A 15,986-nucleotide genomic window follows, 5' to 3' on the forward strand; every position below is an offset into this window, starting at 1 on the left:
GGAAGCTGGGGCCTCTTGAAAATGTCTGGTACCTCAACAACCTTTCCCATCATCCTCTGAAACCTCACTTCCTCCTCTTCTAGATGGCTCATTTACTCGTAGATCAGTAAACAATGGTTTAGCTTGCGACCTTCTCAGGTGTTGCCATGCACAAATATCCTAGAGCTCATTTACACCTCAATTAACACCTCTGGATAAATTTTTCTATGACTATATCACCAGGACTAACTTAGAACTCCAAACCTCAACACTTAGAACACTTTTGTGCCAGTTTTTGCTTAAGCGTGCCAACCACGCAACAAAAATAATTCCCACTGTCAAATTCAATCTCTGTGTTTGGTAAAAGTGGAAGCTGTGGGCTCAACAGCCTCCAGATAGAGGTGCCAGGGGAAAGCAATCAGCAGGAAGAGTGAGAGCACCTGGGAAGGAAATAAAGGACAAGAACTTGGCAGTTCTCAAAGAGAGGAAGGTAGGTGCAGAAAGAAATTCAAAGAGGTAAGGACATCCACAGACCCAGGGGAAACTGCTGAGCAGAGGCACACAATGTTTTCCAGCAGATTCAAATAGAATTGAGTAGTACTAGCCTGGCTTTGGGAAACTGTGTTCTAGACCTAGGCTGGGGACCCTGCAGTGACTCTTTACCTGCTAAACCATTTTACCTAGAGACAGCCTCGAATTTCTATCAGTTTTCTCTTCTCACTTTTAGAAAAACTTGTTAAACTGTAGTGAATTTTTTCTGGTGATACTGAGGTTTGCCATGTGCCCTATATGATTGAGTTGCTGCCCCATCCAGCCCTGGAAGAAAGATACTGAGTAAATGATCCCTCTATTCAACTGGGCCTGTGCTCCTGAGCTGGCTTGTTGGTTGCACCCCCCCGCATAGGATGAGGGGAGAAGCAAGGGAAGAACACACAGCAACCAGCCCACGCCTGCCACCCGTTCCTGCTTTGGGGCCCTTTAGTTCTGTGTTAGAATAGGGAGGAAGCCGTCTTCTAAATGGCCACCATCCTGTTGTCTAGACATAAAGGAAGAGATGTGGTCTCAGGGAAGCTGCAGGGAAAGGCTATATATACTTGGATTTCCTGTCAGAGGTGGGGTCTTGTATTTACATAAGTAGTAGGATCCTCCAGCCGAACCCTGTCTAATATAATTTACTAGAGAGCGGAATTCAGCATTAAGTGAATTCATCCTCAACCCCTTCCCAGAGGGTAGTTACTTGGCAACGGGAAAATCAACATGGCTAATGTGGTATTGCAATGTCAGTTTCAGGGTAAAAGCCTTTCAATCTCATATTAATACAAGTTCACCCCATCTCTCCCATATATAAATACCTTAGGACTAACAGCTCATATTTGCAGGACACTGTCCAGAGTCAGGGGGAAGTTTGTGGCCTTATACTGAAGACGTAAACTTACTTAGAATGAAGTCCATGTCCTTGACCTAATTAGTCCAGCATGATAAGCAGCTGAACTAAGTAGCCACGCAGTCAGAATGACAATAACAATTCAAACAGAATCCAGAACTTCTAGACATTGTTAGGTCACCTGCAGAGTTCTGTCCCAGTGATGGATTTTTGTGCTGGAACTAGCTTGGAAGTCATATGTTTTTTGCATTGTGGCTTAAATAAAATATATCTGAATTATTTTTTAAAATGCTATAGTCTTGCTGTCATAGGTTGGGTACTCCAGGAAATAGAGTTTCTGGGATTTGCATGCTGAAGGTTTATTGGTGAGTGCTCCTGGAACTACAGTTGTGAGGGATAAGGGAAGCAGGATTAAGCAGAGGGAGAAATTGAGGCAAGGGGTCCAGGTCTTCATCCCTACCTCCCCGCCCCATCAACTGGTCATCAGTCAGCTATGAGCCCTCAGCAGCCAACACTCCCAGCAATTCAAGATCAAGGGTCTTGATCCTGAAGTGGAACCTGGGTGGTGGTACTCCATGTTGTCTGCTGCAATTGCCAGCTAGTACTTTTACTTCCCAAGTGTCTCCACGTTTACTATTCCATTTTACCTACCAAGTAGCCTGTGAGAGAGACAGGGCCAGGTTGGGATCGTTGTTCCACATTAATACACATGAACGCGCAGGAAAATCTAAGTCCAGAGAATCTAAGTCCCAGAGGCACCCAAGACTTGTCTCTGGCTCCCACCCAGAGTGATCTCTACTTAAAAGATTGTGTTCATTTTTTCTTACATCTAGAGTTTATAGAACTGTAAAATATAAGAACCCCAAAAGATAGTGAAGGCCAGGTACCTCATTTTAAAAGTAAGAAAATAGGCTCAGAGATTGGGATGATTTCGCCAAAATCAAGCTACAAGTCTGTGGCAGAGCCCAGCCTTTTGACTAGATTTCCTGCACTTAAGATCCAGTTGTCATGACCTCTGATGTGCTGAGCACAGTGTACCACATAGGAGTTACAGACATGAGCAGGTTATAAAATCCTCTGCCCTAGACTATTTTAGAATCAAGTAGGTTTCTTCAGGCCACTTTAATAGTTTCACTGAGACAAGTAGAGTGAAACTTTCTGTTCTAAGCATTCTCTCTCCTTGCAGAGTCTAAATCCAGAAAAAAATAGCATATGGTTCCTTCAGAATGGGTAATCTATGTTCTAAACCGCCATCAACCAGATGCCTGTAGCACTCCATGCAGACATATCCAGATGACTCTTCCATTGACTCTCCCCAACCAAGATTCATTTCCAAACCAGTGTCATGGTAGAGATGACTAAGGTAACTGCATTCTTATTCTCTTGAAACAAGTTTACAGTGTTTGTGAGACATTATTCTGTGTCTTGGACACAAAAATCATAGTTGTGTGGGGCAAAGGGAGTGGATTTGGGTTTACGAAGTCACAGATCTATCCTCGCTCCAAACCTTTCCAGTGCTATTCCCACAGCTAGGACCAAAATGAGGCAAGTCTACCTGGGGCAGGCAGAGGACATTTGCCCTTATATTATTCAGCTCTCGTCACAGGAGTTTTCTTTTCTTTTCTTTTTTGCTGCGGTACGCGGGCCTCTCATTGTTGTGGCCTCTCCCGTTGCGGAGCACAGGCTCTGTGCAGGCCCAGTGGCCACGGCTCACAGGCCTAGCCACTCTGCGGCATGTGGGATCTTCCCGGACCGGGGCACGAATCCGTGTCCCCTGAATTGGCAGGCGGACTCTCAACCACTGCGCCACCAGGGAAACCCATTGTCACCGGAGTTTTCTAATCAGAATGCGTTGTGCGTCCCATGTTCTCACTCTCCAGACTTAAAACTTCTTTACTGGTGACAGTGATCACTGTTTACAGCTCCTTTTCTCTCCCTTCTATTGGAGTGATTAGTCCTCGTCACTACTTAATAAACCAGGTGAAACAAGGCAGACCTGACAAAAAGTTCTCTCCACCTCCCAGGTTTCTCAGAGAGCTCCCCACGGGGGTAGAAACTTGCACACATGCCTTACCTACAAAAGGAGGCCCCAGAGCTGCTAAAACACTCTGTTAAGAAATACCCATGGGAACATAGACCTTAAAAGAAATTATACTGCAGGCTAGAAAATAATTTTAATGCAAAATAGAAAGGACCAATTCGCTGTCATTTTCCTTGCTCTGGCCCTATAGACTCCTCCTCCCTGTGACTTTGAGATGGTGGGAGGAGCATGCTGTGCTTCTAGGGTGACAGTCCATGTGGGAAAGAGTCTCTCATGCTGGCAGCTTGCTCCCAGATCTGGAGGAATGCTAATGTCCTTTAGATCTGGGAGTAGATGTGAAACAATAAAATAACTTATATCTAGTTTATTGCCTCTACCCATCCCATCGCCTTCCTTCTTACAGTCACAGGGAAGCTGCATCATCGTCAGATCCACAGGGACCCAAGGTTGCTTTTAAAGAACCTGCAAAATAAATACATAATGAGGATGGATGAAGTTAACCGGGAGTGGTGGGGTAGGGAAGAGGAGAGAAGAGCCTGGATCTTTGAAAGTATCTCCTTTCTGGTTAAGGGAGTGGAGCCTGAAAGGAGGAAGAGGAGGGAGAAGGGAGGAAGGAACCAGGAAAAATGCACCTTCTCTGCTGAGGGGCATCCTTTGCTGTTATTCATGTTGATGTTCTTCATGGAGATGAGGGTGATGCTGTCTTTCTCTCCATTGGCTGTGGAGCAGCTGGGGAAGGAAGGGAACATGGGTTATAGACAGAAGGAGCCATAGGGCAATGGGGGTCAAGGAATTGGGGGTTGTGAAACCTTTATTTTGTTGGTGGACTATAATGAAATGAGTGTGTGCTTTGAAGCCCCAAAGACTTGTGTTTAAATCTTAGTTTTGCGGGCTTCCCTGGTGGTGCAGTGGTTGAGAGTCCGCCTGCTGATGCAAGGGACACGGGTTCGTGCCCCGGTCCGGGAGGATCCCGCATGCCGTGGAGCGGCTAGGCCCGTGGGCCATGGCCGCTGAGCCTGCGCGTCCGGAACCTGTGCTCCGTGGCAGGAAGAGGCCACAGCGGTGAGAGGCCCGCGTACCGCAAAAAAAAAAAAAAAATCTTAGTTTTGCAAACTACCTACTACTTGTGTGATCTTGACCAAGTTATAACCTCTCCTAAGTCTTAATTTTTTAAATGTGTAAAATGCAGTAATATCTGCCTTGAAGAACTCCTCTAAGAATTTGAGATATTACAAAAATTTCTACCATAGTGCTTGGCACATATAAGGTGTTCAACAAGTGGTTCCTTAAATAAGTACCTTCTTGTTTAAGGAGTATATCAGAATCCGAATTCCTGCACTTTTCACGAAGGGGTTATAAAGACTTAGCCTTGGGGCTGAAGCGTTCCAGTCCATCACCTGCCCGAGCCCTGGTCTCGGTGAGGCTGTCAGGATTCTGTGTGTGTGTGTGTGTGTGTGTGTGTGTGTGTGTGTGTGTGTGAAGGCAGGAAGTGTTGGTCCCTCTTGGAATGGGGGAGTAAGAGGTCAGTAGATGATTCTTCCCTTATACCTCTGACAGTCTTACCTTTCAGAGAGCCCCGAACTCCCAGGTTTCTGGGGATCTGTAAAAATCCAAAGGCACAGATTGGAGGTCACAGGCTGTAACTCAGAAGCCAAAGCTGCCCCTCAAAGCCCACCCAGTGGACCCTCCCATTTCCCCTAGTGGTGCCATTCCTTCCCTCAACTCCAGGTTGGGTGTCAGTTCCAGAATCTAGCTCTGGGTCCCTCATCAAAGAGAGGCAAAGGGGGCCCTGAGGGTCAGGGCATGTACCTTCAGACTCCTTGTTCTTCCGACACTTAAACCTTAGACTGACCACACTGACCAGGACGATCACCACAACCACCAGGATGGCAATGAAGCTGATAACACCTGAATAGGGAAGAGGATGGGGTGAAGGAGAAGCAGAGGACAGGACAGAAGAGGGCAACAGGAGTCCAAATTCCCTTCCCAGCTAAGTGCTGTGTAGACAGGCTCTGGGAGGAAAGTTAATTCCCCTTCTCTGTTGAATGAATGAGCTCTCAGCCTGCTATTTCTGGCTCCACAGCCCTACCCCCATCCTCCCTTAAGAACATGGAGCCCATTGGGGTCCAGAAGAGCGGAGGGGAGGGCCAGCGGAGGCTCCTTCCCACCAGCATCTTCCTCGTCAGCCAAACCCTCCTAAACCAAATGGACAAGATTTGAACTTGAGTGCTAGAGTCCAAGTCAGCTCAGGCGTGAGGTCCCCTGCCACCCCCCACCTTCTCCTCCCTCTCACCGAATGCAGCCACAGTGAGCACTGTCTCTGACGTGGGGCTGGGCAGGACGGTCGAGTCTTCTCTCGTCCTCAAATTCATGGTGGGTAATTTGGACGTAACATTGTGAGAGGTGTCTAAAAGGGAGTAGGGATGGGGGTATCAGCGAAGGGACTGATGCGGTCTATATGAGAAAGCTGGCCCCCTCCCACTTCCCCCAGTTAGAGGACTGCAGAGAGAACTCATGCCCTACCAAAAAGACTTCCTCCCACCCTTCAGAACTGGGTGATGTGGAATCACGTGAAGAGCATTGCTGGTTGCTCGTGTTCCTAGTTCCAGAGGACTTCAGAAAATTCAGGATGCTTCTCTCATTATGCTCTTCCCACCACACCCGTGGGGTCCAGAGGAAAGGGATTTATGCTGCAGAGATAGGGAGCCAGACCGGGCAAGGGGGAGCCATCTGTGTTTTGCCAAAGGTTGAGGCGGAAGGAAGAAAGGGCATCAGATGTTTGTCCCCAGGCACTGACCTAACAAGCCAGGCTGCCAGTTAATGGGCACAAGTTTCTGGTGCTCTTAAAAAACGGTATGGTCGCCCATCTCTGCCCCGCTTCAACACATTTACTGCAGGCCTGATTGCTATTCCGCCTCCTTATCCTCACCCAACTCTTAAATAAGTCTGGAAGTGTAGAAAAGCCCCAGAGCCGAGGGCTGGGATGAGAGAAAGGGTCAGGGTGCTCTTCACTGTGAGCACAGACAGGACGTACCTCTGCTTGTACTGTCACTGCTCTTGCTGCTGCTTGGGACACCTGTGCCTGCACCATGAAACAGGAGGGCCCAGATGGAGGGTGTCCACCCCCTCCTAGTTTTCTCCCATGCTGCTGGGTGAAGGCCAACCTGCCCTGAGAAGCGTGTAGCCCTTTCCCGCCTTTTCTGCCTCCCTTTCCAACATTTTGGGTTCTCCTACCCTCGGCTTACCCGTTCTATGTCTTTATCAGTCCTGAGTCCAGGCTCCTTTAACCTTCACTGAGACCAGTTCCTGTCTCCACTTCCCCCCAACCCCAAGCCTCTCTACTTCTCTCCCAGAGCAGGGTACCACTGGTGTGGATCCTGGCCTTGAGAACCCTCACTGTGGGGCAGGACCTGGGCTTCCCGAGGCGGGAAGAAGGAACCCAGTCAGACATGACCCAGGGTTTTTCACCCCCAGTCTCATGTACTCATGGAGTCCTAACATGTGCTTCTGTGGCTGGGACCAAGTCAGTCCCAGCAAGGACAGGGGTGACCGGCCACGGTGCTTGAACTCAGAGTCATGGGTTTACTGGCTTCCATGGAGACCTGTGAGGGCTTCTCTGGAGCTGCTTCAGATTAGGAAGCATGCGTGGCCTGCTTAGGGCCTCGACCAGCATGTGCGCAGGGAAGCTCTTTAGCCCCAAATCTGCCTTCCGTTCCTCTGGGCTTTTACCTTTGCAGTTCCCTCTCCCTGGGATATGCCCTACCACCCTCCACCCCACAGTCTTCATCTGATTAACTCTTTTTGGGCCTCAGCTTCAGAGATCACTCACTCTGGGATGTCTGGCCCCCAAGTCTGAAGTGGCTAATGTTGCCCGGGTTCCCATAGCACCTTCGGCTTACGCTCATCATGGCCCTTCTTACCCCGCTTTGTAACTGTCAATATGAGGTCCTATTTGCTTGTCTGGTCCTCCACTTATCTGTATTGTCCTTTAGAGCAGAAACTGTGTCTGCCTCCTCGCTGGACCCTCCCTGGATGGCATCTGTAATCTGAGTGGCAGAGTACCTGGGATGCTGGTGCTGGACAGAGGGCTGGAGTAGTTGGGCTCTGCGGAAGGACCGTCTCCTGCAAGTACAAGTGGAGGGCAGCTGGAGGTGGGGCAGGTTTGGTGACACCACACTCCCTAGCCCACCCGAGAACCCTTGGGCTCCAAGCAGATCTAAAGGGCTGGGCAAGGGACAGGGCTTGGCCCCTAGGCAACCACACTCACTCACCTGTCTGGGGGGAAGTTGGCTCTGTGGTTGGACTATGACTGCTGAAGTTTCCTGAAACAGATCATCTGAGACTGAGGGTCCGCTGCCTCCTATTGCTCCATCTGCCTCTCTCCTTTGCTAAGCTGGTGTTTTCTAGTCTTTCTTCCTCCCCCACCCCACACCCCAACCTGTCATCTCTCTCCTCTCTCAAGGCATGTGAAAGATTAGTGCCAAACAGGAACTCTTTCCTGGAGCTTTTTCCACTTTTCCTCAGCTCCCAGGCCAGAATGCTGGAGTAGGCCCTGTGTCTTTGGTCTTACCCTGAGGGCTAGTTGTCGCAGGCAGGGAGTTGTGGCCTGCAAGAGAAAGCAGAACACGTAGACTAGCTTGGTGAGCCTCCCCGGAGAAGAACCCAGGCCTTTTGGCTTCCAGCCTCCCACGCAAGAAGGCAGACACCCTTGACAGTAGGCTAGAGGATGTGACTCCAGCTCACGGCGCTGGCTTCCTCTGAGACTGTGACTCAATCACACCATCACCAGCACCTCATGGTTCATTGTCCTAGAGTCCTTTCCTGTCTCTTCAGTCTCACATGGGTTATATACCAACCTGACACAAGGGCAGGGGAAGGTTATTCCAAAGTAGTGATACGTCCAAGGACAGAGGGCCAGTGACCTGCCACGTCTAGACAAAGACCCAGAACTCCAGCTCTCTAGCTAATGTTCTCACTACACTACCATGGAGCCACCCCTTTTCTGTGAATACTGTCATCCTGGTCTTGCCCCAAGGGAAGGGGATGGAAAGATGTGGTGAATAAGATGAGGTGAGGGATTGGGATTGGTACCTGGGCTGTCTCTGTGCCCCTCCAGCTGGAGGTAAGGGCCTACACAGGAAGCAAGTTCTGAGGTACATACAGGAGGCAAGGAAATTCTAGAACGAGCCACCAGTTTACTCTAACAGATAGAGGCTACTTCAGAAATGGTCACTGTTAGCCAAACCCAGGGAAGAGGCAATTATCAGGAGGCCCCAGTCACAAGGCCTCGTTCTCCTTTGTGTGTGTGCATGAGTGTGCCTGCGGACCTCCAGGCAGATGTGCCTGTGTGCTGTGTGTCCATATACGTGTCCCCTGTGTGTATGGGATCTGAAAGGTCAGGTTGTGTTTGCTTATTTTCCACAATGAAATCATTCTTGAAACCTGTGAACAATGTGAAAGGAAAACAACGTGGGGAAGTGGAGCCGCCCAGCTGGGTTCCCGTCCTCCACTAGCTGGGCTGGGGGCCCAGGCCCCGGTGAACAGAGGCTGCTGAGGGCCAGGGACCTGCCCAGCCTGGGGCAGCCCACTAGTTTATTTTCTTCAGCCACTGCCTTCCTCCATGGTGCTATCACTTGGATAGTGTGGAATTAATTGCTTCCAAGCCCAAGCTTGCCCAAAGCCAGGGCTGTGTTTTTCCAGGTCACCATCTCTCATAGCCCAATTCCCTCCTTGGGTGGGGCCGTCAAGAGGGGAGTTAAAACCTCTAGGTGCCCCAGCATAGAGAGAACTCTTCCCAGCTGGGGAATCACCCTGGGTGAACATTTTTCAATCTGAGGCATGTCTTAAAAAAAAAAAAATCTATCAGTTATTGATCAAGCATATCTAAGGTACCATCTTTGTTCTATAAGGTGATAACTAGTTTTTAGTGGGAAGGCACAGTTCACTGCCTTCCTGCGTTTATCTAGAAGCAAAACTAGTGTCTTAGAAGGAGTTCCAAAGTCATAAGCTCTGAGTCCCAGTGGCCTGCTCTCTCTTTGTCTCCTGTCTCCCCTCCCCCTACCGGAACACTTTGTCAACAGTGGATTCCTCTGTGAGTAGAGGAGGGACTTGGGGAGCATCTGTTTCTATAGGCCGGTCTGCCTCTGACCACTAGGCACAGGGATATCTTACTTTCCTGTCTCCCCTCCCTAATCCCTACCTGCTTCACTCCCTGCCAGCCTCTCTCTTCCCCCTCTTCACCACCACCACACTGTTTTCCTCAGCAGCGTAGTTTAGTAGTTAAACTCATAAATTTAGGAGTCTGGCGGTCTTGAGTTCAAGCCCTGACTCTGTCGCTTACTGTCTGACCTGGGCCTCAGTTTTCTCTTCTTTAAAATGCAAGTGATTTTAGTAGCCCAAAAGTCATTGTGAGGATAAGAAAAGGCACATAAAGCACTTAACACAGGGCCTGACAGTTCATGCTCAAGAAATTCTAAACATTTAAAATTTTGCCCCCTTCTCTCCAATCCTCCAAGTTTCAAGTCTGCCCTGAATCTGTGTCTCCACAGTCACGTCTCTTTGTGGGCCTGAATATCCTCAAAAAGATTCCCCAGTCCACCAAAAGAAGGCAACAGCGAGGGCTGTGAGATCCTGGGATGAGCGGCTAGGATACTCAAGGGTGATTGTAGCTCAGGTAGAATCACTCAGGACATTCCTAACCCTGGGGCTTGGCTGGGACAGGATGGCAGGTAGGGAAGCTGGGACAAGCCTAGGTTTGTGAAAATATCCCCTCGTGGGTCTCACCTTTTAATCTCCTCCTCTGCCATTTCTGAGGTTTCTACGATAGGCTAGTCCCCCAGCCCCAGATCAGATGTGTGACTCTATCCTCCCGGGAGGGGGTGGGGGAATAGGAATGGGACAATCAGAGTTTTATCCCCAGTCCTTGGGCTTTTAGAAAAATGTCTGACCTCTCCAGGAGACAGAGCATTGGGGAACTTGGGCCCTCTCACCCACCGCCAAGAAACCGCCATCCTCCCTCCCCATCCAAATACTCTTGAACCCCCTTCTGCCGCTTTGAGCACATGCTCATAAATCCTCCACAGAGGACCTGTGGAGGGTGAGGTGGGGGTGGGGAAGGGATGACCGAAGGGAAGTTTCTGCCCTGTGAGTCAGAATCTCCTGGATTTCTCATGTTTCCCAGAAACCGCTCCCTAATTAGAGGACCCCTTATGAGCTGCTTCACAACTCATCAGCTAGCAGAGCTCTATCTGAGAGGTGTTGTTCCCAAGTCATTTCCTCTGGGGGTCATTTCATCTGGCCTCCTAGATGAAATGTGTACATCTTCTTTGGCAAATGGTTCTTTGTATCTAACCTGAGTCCCTCTTGCTGTGATTTGAGCATAAAGTCAATATTTGGAAATCCCAGGTTGTTACACCTCATATGAAAGAAGAAAAAAGCTCACCTGTAAAGCCAAGGTACAGACAGTTTTGTGCTAGGACACCCTGGAAGGGGCTTTCCAGCCTCAGCCTCACACCAAGACAGTCACCTCCCACATTTCAGGGGGCCAGCCTCTCCGGGGGCCCCAGTTCACCCTGGAAAATGTCCCACAAAAGAGTCTAACCATACCTCTATTTTACCGCTGCCTGGGAATGACCAGCTCCCAAGCCAAGTGGTCCCCTTCACAAAAAGGCTCTGGAATTTCCCTCCGGGTGAGCGAAGCCCTGGATGCAGAGCCTGTGTGGTGTGTGTCCTGAAGGAGAGACAGGCGCCCAGGACTGCCGGCCGCAGGAGAGGAGCTGCTGAAGGACAGTGGCAGGTGCCTCTTACCTTGGAGCAGGAGGAAGCCCAGGATGGCCCAGCACAGCTGCGTTTCTCCGACGCTCCCCATGTCAGCTGGGTCAGCGGCAGGCAGGCAGCCTCTGTGCGGAGGCTCTGTCCATAGTGGAAAAGAGAGAGGGAGTGCTGGGGCGGGATGGGGGTGGGGGCTGACTCTCCAGAGCTTCCTGTCAAAGAATAGAAGGAAACAGATTGGGACTGGCTCCAGGGGCCCTGCTCAGCCCGGCAGCCCAGTTGAGGATGTAAGGCTGAAACAGCCGCGCCTGCGCCCGGGCTCCTCGTGGCCTGGGCTAGGGCCACCGTGGTCTCCTCCAGGACCTGTGCCCAAAAGCCAGCGATGGCAACCTGGCCCCGTGCCCCCTCTCTTCCCCTCCGTGGGGATCCATCGGTCCCTCCGTACACCACCTGGAGGTTTTCTTGGAGTGTAACTCTGTTTCATTGAGCCCTACAGCTCGGCCCACCGGCCGCCCACCCTCTGTAGACTGAATCCTCTACATGCCTCTCCCTCCTCAGGGCTCCGGATGCAGATGGGACTCCTTACATCTTTCAGGGAGACCTTACAAACATTATTGTTATTCTGAATAGAAAAACAAGAGGACCACGTTCTAAGCATCCCTCCCTCAGCCCTCCCCTCACGTTGGGGTCAGGTGTTCCCTGTGCTCCAGCAGCACCCTGTCCTTAGCATCCAGCCAGCCAGTTGCACTCACTCTGCAGGCCAAGTCAGCAGCCCAATGACCAGCAGCTTAAGCGAGCTTGGAGGTCTGAGTGGGGTCCCTAAACGTTAGGGTGTGTAGCAGCTGGGCTGAGAGACAAGGAATCAGGAGGCTACATCTTACTTCCTGGGATCAAATCACTGGGTGAGGGGAGTTCCTGGGGGGTCTCCTGGTCTCCAGACTGGAATAGAGGGTGGTGCATGCACAGCAAGGGACAGATTGAGGGATGGCTGGTCCCATGGAGTTAGTTGGGAACCCAAAATTATCTTTATAAACTGTCTCCGGGGAGAGGAGAGACTGGTGGGCACTTTTTGTGTCTTGGATGCATTAAAGCACACACATTCACAAATGAAGTTATAGACAAGTGCAAAGAGACATACCAGAATTTATATTTGTGAAAGTCAAAGAACCCAAAGAGAAAAGAATGCCTTACATGGGAATGATAAATGTCAAATTCAACAAGATGTTTATCCCTACAGTGAGAAGGAGGGGAGAGGTCAGGGAGCGGGGTTTCTATTTTATTTGTAATGTTTTAGTCCTTAAAATGTTTTGAAATCAATGTGACAGACTATTGAGATGAACAGAACTAGTGGTTGGGCCAGAGAGATTTAGTATATTATAGTCTGCACTTTCCAGTGTGTTTGAGAAATCGCGTTTTTAAAAAACATCAGATGATGACTTCAAGGAATCAGTTGGGATAGAGAGCAGGCAAGTCCTGGTGGGGGGCGGGGTGGGATTAAGGCGCTGGCCAAGTGCCTGGGATCTCGTGGAGGAGGTACAGGCAGGCAGACCTAGGCTCCTGAAGCTGGCAGGGGGCATGAAAGGAGGTGCCAAGGAGTAAGATCAAAGCACTGTCAGAGTTGAGGGCTGGGCTCAGGGTAGCCCAGATGTTCGAGGAAGTAAAAGCGCAGGAGAGAGCGTTGAGGCTGCGCGTGCAGAGGGTGTGTGCCCCGTAAGCCCCATAGACGTGGCAGCTCCGGGTAGGGACCGAGCTGGGGAGGCAGGCTCTCCTTTGCCCGGCTGGCCGCCAGTCCCGAGGGAGCCTTGCGCAGCCGGACAATGCATCAGGTAGATTCTCAGCTCACCCCTCCCGCCACGCTGGTGAGACTCTCCCCAGGGGCCCCAAGCCTTTCACCAGCCTGTGCTTCCCTTTTTCCCCTGTACATCCGGAGCTGCTTCCCCACCGCCTGGCCTGGGAGCTCTGTGGCCTGGGCCCCAGAGAGCTCTGACTTTCAAGCAGGGTGGGGACGTAGGTACTGAGCTTTCCAGATGCCGAGGGACAGGTACTGGGGAGGGATGGGGTGGACAGTGTGACTCAGGAACTAAAGGGAGTGGGTTTGTTCTGGCCAGCCCTTCCTGGACCCCAGGTGCCTACCCATGGGGATGGCCAGGCTGAGGGTTCAGAGTTAGGGGAGGGGATCCACCTCAAGGGTCTGCTCCTCAAGGTCCAGCTGGGGAAGAGAAGACTAAGGAGATAGTTTCTTGAGCCTGTGATAACTTCGTCGGCTCTGGGGCTTACAATATGGAGGTTTGCTACCTTGATGGTAATCCCCCCAACCCCCTCTCAATACTTAGCAGGATAGAGACAGACAGAGGTAGGGATAGTGACCCCCAGCTTTTGGTAGAAGACCCTGAAAGAGAACAGAGGTTGGCGTGGGGTCTCCTCAGTCCATCTTGGACAAAGCCAGGAGTCCACACTGGGCATTCCCTCCCCTCCAGGCCCCTGAACCTGATTCTGAGCAGGGTGTTTTGGGGTATAGCTCTTGCCTCACTCCAAGCCTCTGGGGTTCATGCCTCCTCTTCCTCTCTCCCTCTCCCCGGGGTACACCCCTCTCCCTACTGTGTATGTGGAGAGTAGTGGGAACGTAAGATGCTGGACAAAATGACTCCTTTTTCCTGGGACTTTAAGGAATAGCTGTTCACTGCCCCCTGGCCAGGACATGGGACAGCAGCCCATAGTGTGCTAAGATTCCTGACCCAGGACATAGGATCTATTTAGGAGTTTTCCTGAGGACCTGGGAAGAGAGAGCAGTGGGAGGGGACTTGGCAGGGGATTTGGGGGGGTGGGGAGGCAAACTTTATATGCCAGCCTGTAATAAAGCCCCTCTCTTTATCCCTTTCCGAATGACCTTGTTGCCTTATCTCTGTTTTTTTTCCCCCTCTGTCTCTCTGCATCTATCTTCACTTCCGTCTCTTCATCTCTCTCTTTTTCTTTCTGTCTCTCTCTTTGTATCTTTCTCATTCTCTCTGTATCCCCCCTCTGTCTTTTTCTTTCATTCTCTCTATTGTTATGTGTGTTTATCTCTGTGATTCTGTGTCTCTTCTCTCTCTGTCTTTACTGTCTCTCTGTCTTTCTTTGTCTCTCTCTCTCTCTCTCTCTCTCAGTTCCCTTTGGGTGTCTATCTCTTTCTATTTTGGTCTTTTTCTGTGTGTACGTGCCCATGTCACCCTCTCCGTCTGCTGCTTCCCTCCCAGGCTGGCCACCATCCCTGGCTTTCTGCAGCTGTGAACGGCTCAGCGGGGCAGGTGCCCCAGAGGCAGCTTCCGGAGGTGCTGGGCGGGGCCTGGGAACCACCTCAAGGGGTCGGGCTGCCCCCGCTAACTGTCATTGTCACTGCCTTTGTCTTGCTGGCAGTCTGTATCGTGGTGGCAGTCCACTGTGGGCCAAGGCTACACAAGGGCCATGCCACTCTCGCCACAGAGCCACCATCCCCAAAGCCAGAGGGTGGCATCTCTCTCACCCACTGGCGAGTGCTGGGCCGTCAGGACAGTCACGAAGATGCCCAGCAGGAACCTCCTGGCTCTGACTCCTGCCCTGTGCCAGATGGGCCCAGGTTCAGCATTGATGAAGTCACATTTCTGTAGGAGGGAGACTTTGGAAAGTTGGCCTGACCTGGCTCAGAACAAGAAACTGGACAGAGAATTAGGGCAAAAGCAAATTGGGGCCTGGGCATCAGCGCTTCGTAAGGGCACACATGGACTTAGCTGGAGCTGCCCTCTCAGCAGAGTATTTATACAGAAAGCCCTGTCGTGGACCAAAGAAATAAAAGAAGCTTGAATGCTGCTGTGAGCATTCCCAGGGCCCAATTTGTCCTTACAAACTTACCCCCTCCTCTTCAGGGACCACCAGACCACTGAACCTCCCTCTCTGAGTTCCTACTCCCTCCTCAACTCCTCATCTCCTCCCCTTTTGGTGTCAAAGTGAGTCTAGCTTGGAAGATTCCACCACCCACCCGACCCCTGTGCAGGGATGTCAGAGGCTCCTGATAGAGGACCCGTCCCCACAGCCTGTGAGGGCCAGCCACAGAGAGCCAAGGCAAAGAACTCAGGGGTCTGCCTTCTCTGAGACTTAGGAAAGGAAGGAAAATCTGTTACCCTTTACCTTTGGCTGTCAGGGACCAGGTCTTGCCAACAACTTCCAAGGCCCTTAAAAGCCCCAAGCACCAATCATAGCTCCCCAAATTGTCTTTGAATTGCCCCCACTATCTTGGAGCAAGACTCTATCTTGCCTTCCCAGGATGGGATAGAGGAAACTGGTGTGTGTGGGGGTTCTCAATACCTCCCACTTTCTGTGCACATTGGCCTGTTAGAACTAGCCTAGCATTTACCCCAGGACATTTCCCAGATCCAGAATCTTCCAGCTGGTGGGAAAACAGGAAAGGAAAAGGAGCTCCATGGAGTTTGTCTGGGGAGAGGAAGGGGTGGGAATCCCTGCAGGGGGCGGGACATGGAGGCTGGGAAGATGCAGGAGGCCAAGAAGGCAGAACAGAGCCTCCCAGTGGCTCTCTGGAAAGGTACCCCTTCCCCTGACACCTTTGAGCCTCACTTATGTGCAGTCAAGAACATGCAGACAGACATTTATGGAGGAACTTCTGGGTGCTTTACTCTGGGGAACACCTCAGGGCAACAAGTCAACCCTGGGGACTGTCCTCGGTGAGACCCCAGCACAGTCAAGGACTCTGAGAAATAACAGAAGATGAAGAGGAACAGAGACGGGGACTGTAATGTGTGCAGAGAACTGGCTTGCCTCCACTGAGACTGGTAAGAGGCAGCT

At 51.0% G+C, this 15,986-nt stretch overlaps 2 protein-coding genes across 8 annotated transcripts; one reads left to right on the forward strand and one right to left on the reverse strand.

Annotated features, from left to right (window-relative positions):
• Window positions 1–3,518: 3,518 nt before the first annotated feature.
• ECSCR (endothelial cell surface expressed chemotaxis and apoptosis regulator) lies at window positions 3,519–11,358 on the reverse strand. 7 transcript variants are annotated; one of them, XM_067731916.1, is made up of 10 exons: window positions 11,211–11,357; window positions 7,975–8,010; window positions 7,676–7,726; window positions 7,467–7,526; window positions 6,439–6,486; window positions 5,698–5,811; window positions 5,214–5,312; window positions 4,968–5,004; window positions 4,037–4,133; window positions 3,519–3,866 (listed from the first exon to the last, which is right to left on the reverse strand). In XM_067731916.1, exons 1-10 carry the CDS (start codon window positions 11,269–11,271, stop codon window positions 3,858–3,860), a joined length of 612 nt encoding a protein of 203 aa, XP_067588017.1. In that variant the 5' UTR covers window positions 11,272–11,357; the 3' UTR covers window positions 3,519–3,857. The 7 variants fall into 7 exon arrangements, with proteins under 7 accessions (XP_067588017.1, XP_067588020.1, XP_067588019.1 ...); XM_067731919.1 differs by lacking the exon at window positions 7,676–7,726 and having other exon boundaries at window positions 11,211–11,358; XM_067731918.1 differs by lacking the exon at window positions 6,439–6,486.
• Window positions 11,359–12,848: 1,490 nt separating this feature from the next.
• Window positions 12,849–14,962, forward strand: SMIM33 (small integral membrane protein 33). Its single transcript, XM_067731923.1, has 2 exons — window positions 12,849–13,000; window positions 14,318–14,962. The coding sequence occupies exons 1-2, from the start codon at window positions 12,992–12,994 to the stop codon at window positions 14,795–14,797; spliced, it is 489 nt and encodes a 162-aa protein (XP_067588024.1). The 5' UTR covers window positions 12,849–12,991; the 3' UTR covers window positions 14,798–14,962.
• The last annotated feature ends 1,024 nt before the right edge of the window (window positions 14,963–15,986 follow it).

Source organism: Pseudorca crassidens, chromosome 3 (genome assembly GCF_039906515.1).
Source record: "Pseudorca crassidens isolate mPseCra1 chromosome 3, mPseCra1.hap1, whole genome shotgun sequence".
NCBI lineage: Eukaryota > Metazoa > Chordata > Mammalia > Artiodactyla > Delphinidae > Pseudorca > Pseudorca crassidens.

Bases quoted from the DNA above. Each gene is read 5' to 3' on its own strand.
- ECSCR (XM_067731916.1), bottom strand. From the start codon at position 11,271: ATGGGGAGCGTCGGAGAAACGCAGCTGTGCTGGGCCATCCTGGGCTTC. The intron at 7,527-7,675 runs GTGAGTGAGTGT...TTGTACTTGCAG, and splicing joins GCCAACTTCCCCCCAGACAG to GAGACGGTCCTTCCGCAGAG. The intron at 5,313-5,697 runs GTGAGAGGGAGG...TTCCCTATTCAG, and splicing joins GCTCACTGTGGCTGCATTCG to GTGTTATCAGCTTCATTGCC.